Raw genomic sequence first — 16,568 nt, 5'->3', positions numbered from 1 at the left:
CGGATTACAATTAACTCCAATTTGACATTAGACTATTAACGGGCCTTATCTGATTGGAGAATAATACAGTTGTCAACGCTGCTCGAAATAGCCGGCATCACGTAGATAGATATTCGTTTTTAATGAGGATAGTAAGTTGGTGTTATCCTGTCAAATGGAGCGTCTACATCGGATTAGTCTTACCCTGAGATTTAGGGTGATCTCACGAGGATCGTCATAACTCGACCTTCTTGTTAGTGGATGATTATTATAAATGACGGTCGTTCAATAAAAAACAAGACTTAATCTTACTATAGAGCTCAGATCGTTAAGCCTACAACAAACATTCAAATTTTGTCTTTTTGTGTCATATGAAATAATTTCTCCCAATCATGTCAACATTAGACTGATAATTTTTTTGACAGTTCTAACAACCGATCAAATTTTGTCATTTTGTGTCATATGGAACAATTTCACCAGTTCATGTCAACATTACACTGATTATTTTTTTCACATGTCAAAATCTGACATTTTGGTTGTTTCAACTAATAGCATTGCATTATTGCAGCCAATCATTCGGGATTATACCGATATAAGTACTACTGCTTCATCGATAATACCTTATTTTAAAGTGCATTATTGAAAAATGAGCACAAACCGATTCAGTGTCATTACCCAAGATAATATTGAACATTCAAATTGTTGAAAAAAATGATTTTCTAAATACAACTCCTTCTTCAAATTTTATCAGATAATTTTTTATTTTCATAACTCAAACTTGTTTATTTGAGGCAAACACATTCAAACAAACCGAATATAGATAAAAACAACTGGTCCTAACTCGTGATTTTATCAATCGGTTTGTTTTCATATTTTTTTCAAATAAACAAGTTTTCGTGGAGAAGAAGAAATAATCGCAAGTAATTGCACAAGTGCATCAAAATTACCGATAATTTTGCATGACAGCGTGTTGTCATAAAAACTGCATGAGTTCATTTTCATTATTGGAGAAAGAGCCCGACACCGAAGGTGGAGGGCTCTCCGAAAATTAAAATGACCGAATGCAGTTTTTCAAAGAAAACACGCTGGAATGCGAAATTATCCGGTCATTTTGATGCACGAGTGTAATTCGGGGGAATATTTCCCGAATGAACTGTTACATTACTTATCAAACTGATTTAGAATGGAATTGCCATAGATTCGAACTGTCTAAGATGCATAGAAACTATGCATCTATGAACAGAACAATTATCGCAGTGATGTTTCGCTTCCTACAATGCAATTATCGCTGTAATTTTCGATAATTGTTCTCCATATACATAGAATTTTTGACAGGAGGGAAATATTCGATAATATTTGAAGCACTCGTGGTATTACCTTTGATAATTGCATTCACTATGACAACACGATTGAGTTTGGCAACTTCATTCCAAGTGAATTTCAAAACGTCACGTTTTGGCTATGCGTATGTTCAAAGTTTAAAAGCGATAATCAAAGAAAAATTCTCAGAAAAACAACATACAGTCATAAATATATTTGGGAAATATTTATGTGTTTTTGATGCGAACGAGAATATTAATTGAATGAACATAGGAGTTTAGAAGAATTGACGTTGATACTAAAAGATTAGGCGGTTAATATAAAAAAGAAAGATGAGACCGAATATAAAGATGCAACGGTGAAGACAATGTGGAACGTTTTGTGCAAACTCTTGCAAAAAAGTACTATAATGACTATAACATTATGATTGGCCCGTTTAACAATGTAGTATTCAAATCAGCCTGAGATGCCCACGATGCAAAATGTAATAGATCATCTATACTAGAGAATAGCAACGAATGTATTATCAAGTTATTAAGTTTTGATAAAATCACAAATCTTTTTCGTAAAAATATTTTCCGCCGAATATCCCTCGGATATTGACAAATGCAACATAATTTTTTGACAAATTTCTCGAGCTCCTCCTTGCTTGGTAACAGACCGAAGCCAAAGGCTAAGGGATGTAACCTTGAAACGAGCTTTCGTTTGTCATAAAATTATCTAGTCTATTATCAGTGTCCTGGATATTAGTACTCAATACGACTATCAAAAACACCCTTTAATGTAACGGGTTGCATTTCTTCTACAAATCATTACTACTGCATCAATATTAACGGTAAAAACAATAGATACCTTAAATACACAGTGTAGCTTTCGTACTATATTGCTCCAACACACCACGTGTTTATGTACAAAAAAATCCTATGTGTGTGGCCCATTAGGTTATGGGTGTTGCGATTCCTTACATAGAGTGATATAGTGCAATTTCGTTGCAACTTATTGTGATTTATAGTGACTTAGCTCAACAAATAAAATTATTTTTGTGCTGAGAGTCAAGTTGGTTTGATACTTTTACAGCTAGATGAAAACATGTGTTTGTTGGATTTTTACAATATAATGGAGGTTCGATGTATTTCGTTGTTGAAGTATGCATTGTAAGATGTTTGTATCAATTATGGTTTATATTTTCAGAAAAATTTGCTTTTACTATCAAGAGGAACATAAGCAGGACCGAAAGAGGATCTTGAAGATTATGTATGTTCGTCTTTTCACTTGTTCAACCTTGATGTGTGAATCACAACGTTTCAGAAGTGAAGACGTGCCAATGTTACAGTTAAGGCAGGTTCTTGAGGTCCACTTGAAATTGTCATAGAATATCTTTTTGTAATTTTTTTTTCCGAAATATATGCCAAAAATTGTTTCATGGAATTTTTTCATTAGAAGCAAAAGTCATACATGAAGAGATTGAGCTAATATTAAGATAGTTTTATATGAACTGAATATGATAAGACAGATGATTTCAGTGGAGCCAATGTGCATTTTCTTGAATAAATGGTTACTCCACAGATTGCATACAGAAGATGGACGTATCGACAATAGTGAAGAACAAAAATTATCAGAATCGTCGAAAAATTATGACTTTATTAATGTCAATATTCCAGGTTGATTTCATAGTAGTCCAAGAAAATGGCCAATGAAATACGAATTTTGAGGTTAAAACTTGAATTTTGGATATAAGTTACTTTGAAGCATCTAAAAACGAACTGTGAAAGGTTTTTTTAAATTCACCCCCGGGAAGGGGTGAAAAAAAATAAAAAAAGGGGTTTTTTTGAAATTTTGGGGAAATGGTAAGTGTTAGAAAAAAAAGTTTCGAATAAAAGTTGTAGAGCGTAAAATTTTACATGAAAATGTTCCCACAACTTTTTTCCCTAAAATTGAAATTAACTGAGATATGGTAGCTAGAAGCTAGGGGATGATAACAGGAACTTTAAAAAATCATAAGTTGTTGAAAAATTGAAAAAACTCATAATTTTTTTTTTTTAAATTACTTATATGATTATAAACTTTAATTCTAGAGAAAAATTTTTTTTTTTTAATTGTTTATAAAAAAGTTATAACAATTTAAAATTTTTATTTTCAAATTAAATCAACTTTAACTGATGAAAATATATATATATTTTTTTTAATAGATTAATATTTTAAGAAATTGACCATACGCGTTGAAATTTAATTTTTACCTGTTCTTTTCAAGCAGATATAAAATAATTTACCTGGTTAAAGATATTGTGTGGCGGCCATTTGCTTTCACTACCGACTTCGGTACCTCATGCGCATGCGTCAGTTGTTCTCAATGCGCCAGTTGTTCTCTGTGTGTTTACAATATTCTCCATTTGTTTTGAGTGAATTGATCTCTGTGTGTTTACAATATTCTCCATTTGTTTTGAGTGAATTGATCTCTGTGTGTTTACAATATTCTCCATTTGTTTTGAGTGAATTGATTAGTGCTGTTAATTTGGAAAAGGTAATTATTTAAGTGATGTTCAATTTTATATTGAGAAACCGCATGGTCAAAACATAAACACATGCTTTTTATTTACTTTGTTATAAAAATCACCATCAATCATTTTATATTATTTAATTTTTTAAATACTATTGTTGAAGTATCTACCTAGATTAGTTGATAATGAATTAATTTTGTACTTTTCTTGTTTATATAGGTTGAAATTTCAACATGGATCAACAAGCATTATGCAGTATTTGTGACACAGTTTTGATCAATGACACCGACACTGTTGTTTCAGTGAAAGAGAGAGGATTAAAAAAGTTGATTGAGAAAAGCATTGAGAAGGAAGACAGAAAAAGCGAGTTATGGCTCGGAAAGATTGAAGTAAGTTTTCATGAAAAATGTAGGAAGTCGTATCCTATGTCTACCTCTTCAATTAAGAGAAAATCAAAATTATCTACTGATCCATCTTCATCACATTTTACATCATCTGTAGTTGGACCAAGTATACTACCAGCGTCAACTTCAACAAATTTGAATTTTGATTTTGTAAATCTATGTTTTTTTTGTAAAATGTCATTGGATCGCAAACATAAACGGGTCCATTTGATAGCTAATAAGTACACACAAGACCAGATACTGGATATTGCCAGGAGGCAAAATGATGAGTTTAGTACTGAATTGATTAAACGCATTAAATACATCAACCTAGTTGACTGTAAAGCTAGTTATCATCATAAATGCTACGTGAATTTTAATAAGCTCGTGAAGGAACCAAAAATCTCTACCCTTAAAGAACAAACAGCTAGGATTTTTAATCAAATTTGCAAACACATTGAAGAAAGCTGTCAGTATACATTTAGTTTGCGGGAACTAAAAGATATCATGGGAGATGATTCCTTGAGTCACTTTGTTTTATTTCGAATGTTGAAAGAAAAATATAAAGATGATATCTTCATATCTCATCATCGAGGTAAGGAACCAATGATCTATTATAAAACATTCGATATTTCTAAAATTTGTAGCGATTGGTTCACTGGTGATGGCGATGAAATGGATGATTTACAAAAGCAAACAATTTTGAATGTCGCTGTCAAAATACTCCGTAATGAAATTATTAAACACGATTATCGTAATACATCGTACCCTCCTGCGTCCAGTTTTCTTGACGATGTTGTGTCATCAATTCCGCCATTATTAACTTCGTTCCTTGGAAATTTACTATGCAAGGATAACAGTGACCAATACAGTGATAATTTTATTGTTAGAGATTCAATAGCACATTCCATCGTCAGTTATTTACGTCCCAAACAATTTATATCATCTCTCCAATTGGCAGTTGGTTCATATGTCCACAGAAAAACTGGTTCCAGACTAATTGTTGATCTGTTGAGCAAATTAGGTGTTTGTGCCTCATATTATCACATTCAGTTGCATGAAGCTTGTACAGTTATTAATCCTCCAGCTCTTAAAATTAATAGTGATAAGCCATTTGCACAATTTGTGTTTGATAATACTGATCACAATGCTAAAACATTAGATGGTAAAGAGACTTTTCATTGCCTTGGTGGAATAGTAGCGTATACGCCTGAATCGTCTATAAGCTTCGAAGAAAATATTGTTAAATTTAAGAAAATGCCAAAACCTCAGGAATTAGTATCAAAACACGTTATTCCCCAATTACCTTACGGGTCTTTTAACACTAAGGCTCTACAATCACTAGAATTCATTGCGATAAAAAACATTCCAGTGAGAAAATCACCTGTGATATCAACTTATTATTCTGCGTATCTTTGGGCCAAGTTCTTCGAGGTTAAAAACGTACCATCTTGGAAAGGATATATGGAAGTTTTGTCTTCCGGGATTCCTTATACAATGTCGCAAATTGTTTGCTTACCATTTATAAATGGACCACCGTCAAATTTGACGACATTAAATAGTTCTTTACACTATGCAGCAGCTGAAACTCGTAAATTAAATAGACAGACATGTTTTGTCACATATGACCAGCCATTATATGCTAAAGCTCTTTCGATAGTACAAGAATCGAATAGTGAAGAATTAAAAAATGTTGTCGTTCGTCTTGGTGGCTTCCACCTGTTAATGTCATACCTGGGAGCAATCGGTTACATTATGTCTGAGAGTGGAATTGAAGATTTATGGACAACAGTCTATGCAGGTGATTCTGTAAAGAAAATGTTAACTGGTCATGCTTATGCTAGAGCGTTGCGAGCTCATATCATGTCGTTCACCGCACTTGGTATTATAATTTGTAGAAGCTTGAAACCTTCGGATGAATTCCAAGATTCTATTAAAAAGTTTTTCGGTACGTGGGATTCAGAACCTCCACTTCTAACAGATTGTGATGACGAACCAGTAATAACTGATATGTGCGAAAGATTTGTACAGCAACTGGCAGTGATGGAAAAAAATGGTCCAACATCTAAATTATGGATCCAGTATTTCAAAAGCATTATTATTGCATTGCAATTTTTAGAAGCGGAACGATTAGGCAATTGGGAACTACACTTACAAAGCGTCAAAGAGATGTTACCATTCTTCCATGCAAGTGGACATTATCCATATGCGAAATACGCTCAAATTTATTTGCAACAAATGGCTGACCTCGAGTTAATTATGGATCCAGGAGAATATGACGAATTCACGAAGGAAGGTTTTTTTACAATTCGTAGATCCGAAAAAGCATGGGCTGGAATTTGGTCAGACATGGTTATTGAACAGACCCTCAATCGTTTCTTCGGTACTGACTTGAAGCATGGAAGAGGTGTTACTTCCAGTGTTGTAACAAGATATTTAGTAGCAATGCCATCAGCATTCAATATCATGGAATGTTTAGAGACATATTGCAAGATTGAATCAAGCAACAGTGAACAACATGTTGATATTTCAAGAAGTAGAATCACAAAAGATGAAGTAGGAATTAAAAAATTTTTGTTTTGGCTTGATGAAAGAAATCCATTTGAGGTTAGAACTTCATTAGTATCACTCTCTACTGGAATCATAGGTGGACCAACAATTAATTGTCATAATGCAGTAGAAGTTGGATTGCAAGGTATAGCTACCATGGTTGGTAAAAATATTGATAACGTTTCTTTGTCTAACGCGTTCAAAGTGAAAACACTTGCAAATGCGAAAAGTGGTATGCATATTGGCGATGATTTTGTTGCTGTCGACTCATTCTTGTTAATTCAGAGAATATCAGTATTTTTTCATGGCAATGTTGAAGAAACACGCAATGCATTGAAGTACGAGTTGTCACCGTTTCCTCTGAGCTTATTCGACGAACATGGATTAATGAGAAAAACACCAAAATCAGAATTGTATAACGTTTTCCAGCCATACATTCAATCGCCTGCCTTAATATCTGGATCTGGATCAATTTTTGTAATTGATGGTGGCTGGCTTCTGCATAGCTATGTTTGGCCGCATGGAAAGAAATACTCAGACATTTGTAACCTTTACTACTCTTATCTTATTAAACATTTTGGATCTAACGTGACAGTCATATTCGATGGCTACTCGAAGGAAACAATAGGAATTAAGTCCTACGAAAGATATCGCAGAAAAGAAAAATGTGTTGCTGCAGATGTTGAGATTTCTGAAGATAATCTCGTGACCTTGACCCAAAAGAAGTTCCTGTCCAATATTGCAAATAAGAAACAATTTGTAAACTTACTGAGTAATAATCTTCAAAACCGTGGTATTAGCACGAATATAGCTTCAGAAGACGCGGATCTTTTAATTGTCAAAACTGCAATCGATTTAAAAAGAAGAAGAAATCAATCCGTGACGATAGTTGGTAATGATATTGACTTACTTATCATTTTGATTTCACTTGTCTCTGACGAAGAGGTAATATACTTTTATAAAATGACACCAGGAAAGCAAGCTAATGTTATTTATTCTACGGAATACGATAAAAATTTGAAGCCTTTTTTGCTTTTTGCGCATGCATTTGCAGGTTGCGACACTACAAGTGCAATTTTTAAAAAAGGAAAAAAAAGTATAATATCTTTATTGAAAAAAAAACCTGATTTGCAAGCTCTAATTTCTGTTTTCTATGAGTCTAATCGTTCAATTGAGGAATTATACGCAGTATCTGAAAAAATTATATTCCATCTCTATGGTCAAAGTATTACAGATGAACTGACACTTGGTGAATTAAGATATAGGATATTTTCATTATCGGCTGCTGCTTTTAAAAAAGAAGTTATCTTAGCTTCTTTACCACCGACTGAATCAGCCCTACGAGAACATACAAAACGAGTGTATTATCAAATTCAACAGTGGTTAGGCAACAATCTAAATCCGGACGATTGGGGTTGGAGAAGAACCTTATTTATGATGATACCTATCATGTCAAACGCGGAACCAGCACCAAAGGAGTTAATAGATAAAGTAAGTTACAATTCACACCAACTTATCTTATTTTAGTGTTATCCAATAGTAATAATAAATTATTCATTTTGCATTTTATTTTAACAGGTTTCTTGTAGCTGTAAAACGAATTGTTTATCAGCTCGATGTGGTTGCAAAAAAAGTGGTTTAAAATGCAATAAATTTTGTAAAAGTTGCCAAGGCCAAAGCTGTGATAACGCTTCTGCAAGATCGTTTAATCTTGAGGATGATGAAAATGAAGATAAAGAAGATGAAGAAAGAGATGATAGTGATGATGAAAATGATGATGATGGAAATGTTTATGAGGATGAAAATGATGGTGAAGAAGAAACTACTGTCGAAGACGGAGAACAAGAAAATGAAGCTATATGTACAGGACGTAAAACTGTTAAAAACACTCGTTCAAAAGTATCCACACAAAAGGTATAATATCAATCAAATAAAATTCTTCTTTAGTTAATTTTTACGCTATGGACGATAATTTTTTTCTTGTATTCTTCACAGATTTTTTGTGGTTGTAGAACCAATTGTGCATCAGCAAGATGTAGTTGTAGAAAAAGTTCTCTCAAATGTAATGAATTATGCAAGTTTTGTCATGGTGATACATGCAATAACAGTATAAATGCAGGCGTTGATACCAATGAAGATAGTGAATATGAGACACATACAAAAGCTAACGATAAAGACGAAGAAACACCTACTGAAGAAGAAAACGAAGGAAGCTCAACTGTTAGAGACAGCAGTCCACTTGATGAAATTTATATTAACTTTGAAAAATTTTAATATAATTTTTGGAATTGCAAAATCTATATTTTTTTATTTATTATATAATTAGAGAATCAATTACTCTTAGGAAGTTTCTTCAAATTTTTTTAATTGTAATACAATTTTGTAATCTATTAAAAAAAAAAAAAATATTTTCATCAGTTAAAGTTGATTTAATTTGAAAATAAAAATTTTAAATTGTTATAACTTTTTTATAAACAATTAAAAAAAAAATTTTTCTCTAGAATTAAAGTTTATAATCATATAAGTAATTTTTTTTCTGTCTTCTTTTTCTGTCTTCCTTCTCAATGCTTTTCTCAATCAACTTTTTTAATCCTCTCTCTTTCACTGAAACAACAGTGTCGGTGTCATTGATCAAAACTGTGTCACAAATACTGCATAATGCTTGTTGATCCATGTTGAAATTTCAACCTATATAAACAAGAAAAGTACAAAATTAATTCATTATCAACTAATCTAGGTAGATACTTCAACAATAGTATTTAAAAAATTAAATAATATAAAATGATTGATGGTGATTTTTATAACAAAGTAAATAAAAAGCATGTGTTTATGTTTTGACCATGCGGTTTCTCAATATAAAATTGAACATCACTTAAATAATTACCTTTTCCAAATTAACAGCACTAATCAATTCACTCAAAACAAATGGAGAATATTGTAAACACACAGAGAACAACTGGCGCATTGAGAACAACTGACGCATGCGCATGAGGTACCGAAGTCGGTAGTGAAAGCAAATGGCCGCCACACAATATCTTTAACCAGGTAAATTATTTTATATCTGCTTGAAAAGAACAGGTAAAAATTAAATTTCAACGCGTATGGTCAATTTCTTAAAATATTAATCTATTAAAAAAAATATATATATATTTTCATCAGTTAAAGTTGATTTAATTTGAAAATAAAAATTTTAAATTGTTATAACTTTTTTATAAACAATTAAAAAAAAAAAATTTTTCTCTAGAATTAAAGTTTATAATCATATAAGTAATTTAAAAAAAAAAATTATGAGTTTTTTCAATTTTTCAACAACTTATGATTTTTTAAAGTTCCTGTTATCATCCCCTAGCTTCTAGCTACCATATCTCAGTTAATTTCAATTTTAGGAAAAAAAGTTGTGAGAACATTTTTATGTAAAATTTTACGCTCTACAACTTTTATTCGAAACTTTTTTTTCTAACACTTACCATTTCCCCAAAATTTCAAAAAAACCCCTTTTTTTATTTTTTTTCACCCCTTCCCGGGGGTGAATTTAAAAAAACCTTTCACAGTTCGTTTTTAGATGCTTCAAAGTAACTTATATCCAAAATTCAAGTTTTAACCTCAAAATTCGTATTTCATTGGCCATTTTCTTGGACTATAGACATCACGCATACCTCCGGCCGAAAGAATATAATTTATTTTTCTTTAAAGCTCTCGACTCCACTTCAGAACTGAATTTGAGGACGGATTCATCATCTTTATCGTTTGATGGCTCGAAATTCGAAATTTACAAATCTGCTCATACAGAGGTTTCCTATCACATGACATCATCATGCCTTGTTCATTTCTTTCGAAATTTAATTCTGGAATCAATATATTGAAATATGGCTTCAACCAAACACATCATATTTTGGGTTCTTCCACGGTTTATGTTTCTCAGAAATTTTTCATCTTATTGTTATACGGTTGCTTAGTTTGCCCCTCCATCGTATACCTCAATTTTTTTTTTTTTTTGGTACCTTTGACGAAATGTCTAAGTTGCAACTTAGACAAGCTCGAGGGAAATCTCACAGAGGCTTCTAGAAAAGTCGGGATAAATATCACACAAAAACTTCATTAATTTATCAACTTGACATCTCTCAGAACTTATTACATTACTCCTGAGTCCTGACATTATATTGAGAAGAATGTTTCCATAAACATAGATCCTCCAATGCTTATTTACTTACCAAAATACAGACTAGAACCTTATTTTATCAGTTTTGGTTCGAAATAAAACGAAACAAACACTAATTGGACTAAAGTCGAATTTCAAAAATTCATGCAGCCATAGTTCCTTTCTCAAAAAATGTATTAATGTAATCAAAACAACAACACCATACAATTTTTAGAGTTTCGAAAGTTATAACAATGATTCAATGGTTATTTATGGATTCCAAGATATTGAAGAAAATAGTATATTACTTCAAACGGAGGAGAATTGTCACTTTCCATGGCTAGCCTATGTTTCTCTGTGGTGAGCTCGGTGGTGAGGCAAGTCTTGGAAAGTAGCTTCTCTGATTAAAATACATTATTTTTTTTTCAAACGTTCTGAACATCATAAAAACTTGGAGATCCAATTTCTTATCGTTATAATTGATTGATCAAGCAATATTTGTCTAGTCACGGTTATCATCCTTACTTAATTTTGACAGAGATAAACTATAGTAGTTGATAGTTATAATTTTCTCTCCGGCGGATGGAAATGTAATTCATCGTTAACATAGCACCACTTTTCCCTCCGTCAGAGGAAAAGTAGAACTTTTCAATGGTCTTGTCAGTCAAAATATAACGTTGTTATTGTACGTTTGAAAAAAAATCAATTCATTCCAACTTCAATATCCTGTATACTGGTAAAGAAGCATTTTCTTTTCAAATAGTGTCAGGAATAAAATCAGGAAATTTCCATGGCATACTCGGTAAAACAGAACACTTCTCTTGTGAAGAGAAATTCGCGTTAACAATGGTTCACGCTCCACCTGCTGAAGGGAAATAAAATCCCAAATATGAAGGAACGAAAACTTTGTCACTTTGTGACACCAGCACTACGTCATGATCCAAATGAATTTATTACATATTTTTGAGAGAGGGAGATTACTTGTTCTAACCATCCCATTGTAGTCCCTTCACCTGTCTCCCATATCGTAAAGTTTCTGAATTCGAAATTTACTACAGCCCTTCACCTAATTTATGTTCGTTCGTGTAGGACCAAACGCCATAAATAATGTTGTATAGGTTTTTAGGCTATGAGAACAGACTCGCCTAAATAAAAAGTTTCACTTTATATCCCGACCGCGAACATAATTTGAACAATACAACGAGGATTCGTTCAAGGCTTGCTGGGATATGGAAGGAAGTAAAATGAATTATGTTCAAATATTACACAGTAGGTTCTTTCCGTTGAGATTTCTAATACACATAGGGTAATAACTCATTGCAGCGATTACGCTCTGTGCAATATGAGGAGGAAATTCTAACCTCAGCGTGTTATATATTTTTTCAAATAACATGATTTTTAATTGGTTCATCAATAGGAAAGGAAACTGATACTCAATTTCAAAATTATGGAATGTGAACAATTTTCAATGAAAATTGGAGAATAATGGTTCAGGTTTCAGTTTTCCGAAATATTTTGTGTCATTGCATGATATATGCTTTTCTTACCTCATCTGAGGTATCAGGTATTAGATGAATTTCAATTTTATGAATACCAAATAAACATGTCAAGAACCTATAATAAAAATCGTCAGATGACAGTTATTTATAATACAAATGCAGAAGGCATATAAATTCTTCTACGGGTTCAAAATGAACGAATGTAAAAATGAGCCATATGTACGAATATTTTCTCAATTCAGTAATTTTTTCGGAATCAATGGAAAATTTCCATAAATATCTATAATTTTTTTTTTTTTAATAAAGATGTTGGTTGGCAGAGCTGTTTTCTGTATCACAAATTTGAGAGATATTTTACTAGATAAATTCATGGCAGGAGAGTTTCGAGGACCAACATATAATAATGAAATATAACCATGAAAATTGTTTGAAACTGAGATAGGTATTCGACCTCAATTTTGTACTACCAGGTATGGCACAGAATTAGAGAAAAGTAAATTTCGCCATTCAATGCAAAAACAACTTGAATTATCTCATTGTTGTCATTAAATTTGATGTACGAACTACATATCATAAAGATTCATAAATTTATTTTATTTTAACAGGTGAATAAATATTAATTACAAAATCTGACAATTAATAATTTGCGTAGGTCTTTTCCGTCTTATTTTTTTCAAGACTGTTTTTGGTTATATCTTGATTATTAATTATGGAATTCTACACATAACAATCAAAAACTGTATTACTGACTTTCATTTCCCTTGCTATTCGATTCTCAGCAGATCAGCTCCAGAAGCGGAAAGGGAGAATTTTCCGATGACTGCCGAAAACAGTGACTGGAGTAGAAACAGGATTTAACAACGTTTTCGACAGTTACCTTTTAATTTGACAAAAAATTCATTTTACCCAACTTTTGACTGCCTCAGCAGAATCATGTTTCTTTATATTTGATTTTCAATTCATACTATTAAAAAATCCAGTGGCTAGAGCAAATTCTCGAAGTACCTTGTATTGGGAATGGTCATTTAAGAGGGATAACCACCACGTGGTTTTTCGGGTATCAGTCAAATTTTGGCACCCATTCATTCATTCGCTCATTCTGGCGCTCCTGCGATGACAAAACTTTGTATGATATACGAAGTTGGACACTTTACCATCTTTCTTCTTTCGAATCAAATAAGTAGAGGGCAGCACTATACGACGCCTTTCACGAAATTTTGATTATACCTCTGTTGTAATGATTTTTCTAATGGTTTTTTTCACGAATATTTCAAAAATATATCAGTGCTGTTACAAAGTACATATAAAATAAAAAAAAACGAAAAGTTACCAAAATTTCTTTTTTTTTTCTTTCTCAAATTAAAACTATTCAATTTCTTCCATGCAGATTATAGTTCAAGAAAATTATGAGAAAATCCATAAAAATCGGTAATTTGTGAGGAGAAACATCTCTAATTTCGTTTCGAACTAAGCAACCACTTGGTGGTGTTCCCTCTAAACTGCTCCTGAAGTAATACATTTCAAAGAACAATTGACTAGTCTATCATTTCATTCTTGGATTATTCTGCAATACTAATAATAATAAAATGGAAACTAATATTAAGTACTTTTTTCTGATTCTTCTTCTTTCTTTTTTTGGTTTAGGATTCAATTATCAAGTCGTCAACCGTTGGTGAAGAGAAAGGTTGTAGAAGATTTTGTTTTGGATAAGGGGGAAGCCCTTCAATATAAATAAGTCAGCTTATTCTGTAAAGGTATACACAAACCAGTCACTACACCTATACGGGAAGACAGAGTTTCTGTTGACGTTTTTATATGTACTCTTGTATCATACGTTGAAATGTATGATGCCCAATTTATATTTCTTCTGTTAATACTGATATTACATATACACGTGCTTTGTGTTTGAAGTTCATAATTTTTCTATTGCTCTATCTCAAAAGAATACATACAGGGTGTTCTGATTTGTTTCCGACAAACTGAAATGGGTGATAGATCACATCATTTTAAGCAAAAAAGTTCCTATGAACAGGGTGTTAAAGTTGAAAAAATAATTCGCGTTGTCTTTAATATGTTTTGACTGCTTCGAAATCCTCTCATGAGATTATTCCTATTCAAATAAATTTAAATTCATTTTGAAAATTTCTAAGGCGAAATGCATGCGGATTTTCTATTGCCCACTAATAAGTAGAAGTGGTATGCTATGTAATTGTTGTTTTTAAGTGTTCTGAATATTCTGTCTCCTGAAATATTGCGTTGTTGGGATGCTTTACGAATACTGAGTTTTTATTTTCTTCGAAGGTCTGTAAAATCCTATTTCTCTGTAGATGATTTCTTCTTTGTATGCTTCGCTCGGGCCTTTGGTAACCAATACCATTTTCCTGTATTTGTTGATAAGCTATTGACTTAGTTAACTATAATTATAATTAATGACATCTGAACCTAACACACTTTAAATCTGTCATTGTGTATAGCTATTTTAAATCTATTGCCGCAACAATTGTTGAATGTAAAACAATCAATCATTCGAAGATGTCATTTGTGCATTCAACAGAACGGTGGACATTTCGAACACCTTCTTTAAAAATTATTATGTTATTTTGTTTTGTTCGAAATTGTTACTTCTAAAAAATATTTAATTTAAAATTATTACAAATTTGTTTCTACATGTTTTAGATATTACAAAAATATGGATTTGGCTTTAAATGCGTTTTTCTCTGAAACGGTTGACCCTAGCAACTTAAATGAGTTATACCTTTTTTAACTAGAAAAGTCAGGGGAATCGATTTTTTCAGTCCAGAATGACGTACAAGGTAGCACAGAAAAGTTGCTACGGTTTAAAGGGGACGAAATGATTGCCAGTGGCGCCCTCTAGAAAATACAACCAAATCGACCACAAATTTGAATTTCTCACCTCAAAAAACCCTATGTACCAACTTTCATGCAATTATTTGGAATCAGTCGAAAGATATTTAAGAAAACGCGAATTATTTTTTCAACTTTAACACCCTGTATCTCGGAAACGAAGCATTTCCGGACCCATGTTCATAGAAACTTTTTTGCTTAAAATGATGTGATCTATCACCCGTTTCAGTTTGTCGGAAACAAATCAGAACACCCTGTATGTACTAATAATGATATAGAAAATCGTGGAAAATGATGTTATAGATTTTACAACCTCAAAAAAATCGCATCTTATCGATGCTCCAAGATTAACATCGATAATTAATTCAACTTTTCAAAAAAAAACCATTACAACCCCTATTCAAACCTCCACCGCAACCACAAAAGTTATTCAATCTTTCAAATCTCGATTGCAGCATAATCCCGCCGTCGATGGACGCTTTAACCGTGGCCATCTTTCATTTTTCCCACGGGCGCTGCCTGCTTTAAATGAACTGAATGATGAGGATTAAGCAATCAGTCACGGTTGTCCCTATAACACAGGATTAGACCGCACTCCCCCTAATCTAGCACCTTTCTGGTCGGATGTGAAAGGGTAAGAAGAAAGTTTCCGGAAGGGGGTTGGGCAAGGCCGTATATATCAAATCGACGACCGATCGAGTATACGTGGTCGTCGGTGAAATCGTAAGGTGTGTGGTGAATGGATTTAATGAACCCCCATAAACAGCCGGAGATTCGGATGTGGCACAGTGTGTTTTTATGAGGTGTTAACTGTTTAATGATGTCAAGTTGGGACAGAGATTAAGAGGATTGCATTTCGAGAGGGTGCAGGTAGGTCTGGTACCTGGTGTCAGACGCCTGTGAAAAGGACAGATAATTGCGGTTTCTGTGTACTGCAGAGGGGTTGAGCTTTGGCGAATGTGATTTGTGATTTTCCGTTGGATAAAAATAAAGGCGAATAATGAATTCACTTGTTGGACAGATTGGGTTATTGCGGTATTAGAGGTTCAACTAATTAATTAATAAAAAACTACTTATGTAACAGAACACAGGTGAAAATTGGCAGTTCTCCTGATAATGTAACTATCGGTGTACCACAGGGTACCGTTTTGGGACCTATTATATTCCTTATTCATATCGATAATATATTAAAAATGAATAATTTTGAAGAGCAGATAACTGGTTATGCTGATGATACTGCCCTACTGTTCATTGAAAAGACTTGGCAGGAAGTTTATCATGTTGCTGAATCGAATCTCAGAAAGAATTTTAACCTTAAGAGGCCCCTGAAAACTCT

At 32.7% G+C, this 16,568-nt stretch overlaps 2 protein-coding genes across 12 annotated transcripts in view; one reads left to right on the top strand and one right to left on the bottom strand.

Annotated features, from left to right (window-relative positions):
* The window catches only part of LOC123680079 (protein madd-4), a 583,820-nt gene that overhangs the window by 418,863 nt on the left and 148,389 nt on the right, over positions 1 to 16,568 (bottom strand). The gene's annotated exons all lie outside the window — the stretch shown is intronic.
* On the top strand, positions 4,018 to 9,128 carry LOC123680127 (TNF receptor-associated factor family protein DDB_G0290931-like). Of its 4 annotated transcripts, XM_045617856.1 has the most exons (4): positions 4,018 to 4,186; positions 7,965 to 8,221; positions 8,309 to 8,644; positions 8,726 to 9,128. In XM_045617856.1, the coding sequence occupies exons 2-4, from the start codon at positions 8,165 to 8,167 to the stop codon at positions 9,002 to 9,004; spliced, it is 672 nt and encodes a 223-aa protein (XP_045473812.1). In that variant the 5' UTR covers positions 4,018 to 4,186; positions 7,965 to 8,164; the 3' UTR covers positions 9,005 to 9,128. The 4 variants fall into 4 exon arrangements, with proteins under 4 accessions (XP_045473812.1, XP_045473823.1, XP_045473797.1 ...); XM_045617867.1 differs by lacking the exon at positions 7,965 to 8,221 and having other exon boundaries at positions 8,743 to 9,128; XM_045617841.1 differs by lacking the exon at positions 7,965 to 8,221.

The sequence above is a fragment of the Harmonia axyridis genome, chromosome 1, assembly GCF_914767665.1.
Source record: "Harmonia axyridis chromosome 1, icHarAxyr1.1, whole genome shotgun sequence".
Classification (NCBI taxonomy): domain Eukaryota; kingdom Metazoa; phylum Arthropoda; class Insecta; order Coleoptera; family Coccinellidae; genus Harmonia; species Harmonia axyridis.
Note: the sequence above shows the minus strand (reverse complement) of the source record. Positions and strands in the feature narration are given on the sequence as shown.

Bases quoted from the DNA above. Each gene is read 5' to 3' on its own strand.
- LOC123680127 (XM_045617841.1), top strand. From the start codon at position 4,031: ATGGATCAACAAGCATTATGCAGTATTTGTGACACAGTTTTGATCAAT. The intron at 4,187-8,308 runs GTAAGTTTTCAT...TTATTTTAACAG, and splicing joins TATGGCTCGGAAAGATTGAA to GTTTCTTGTAGCTGTAAAAC. The intron at 8,645-8,725 runs GTATAATATCAA...TATTCTTCACAG, and splicing joins CAAAAGTATCCACACAAAAG to ATTTTTTGTGGTTGTAGAAC.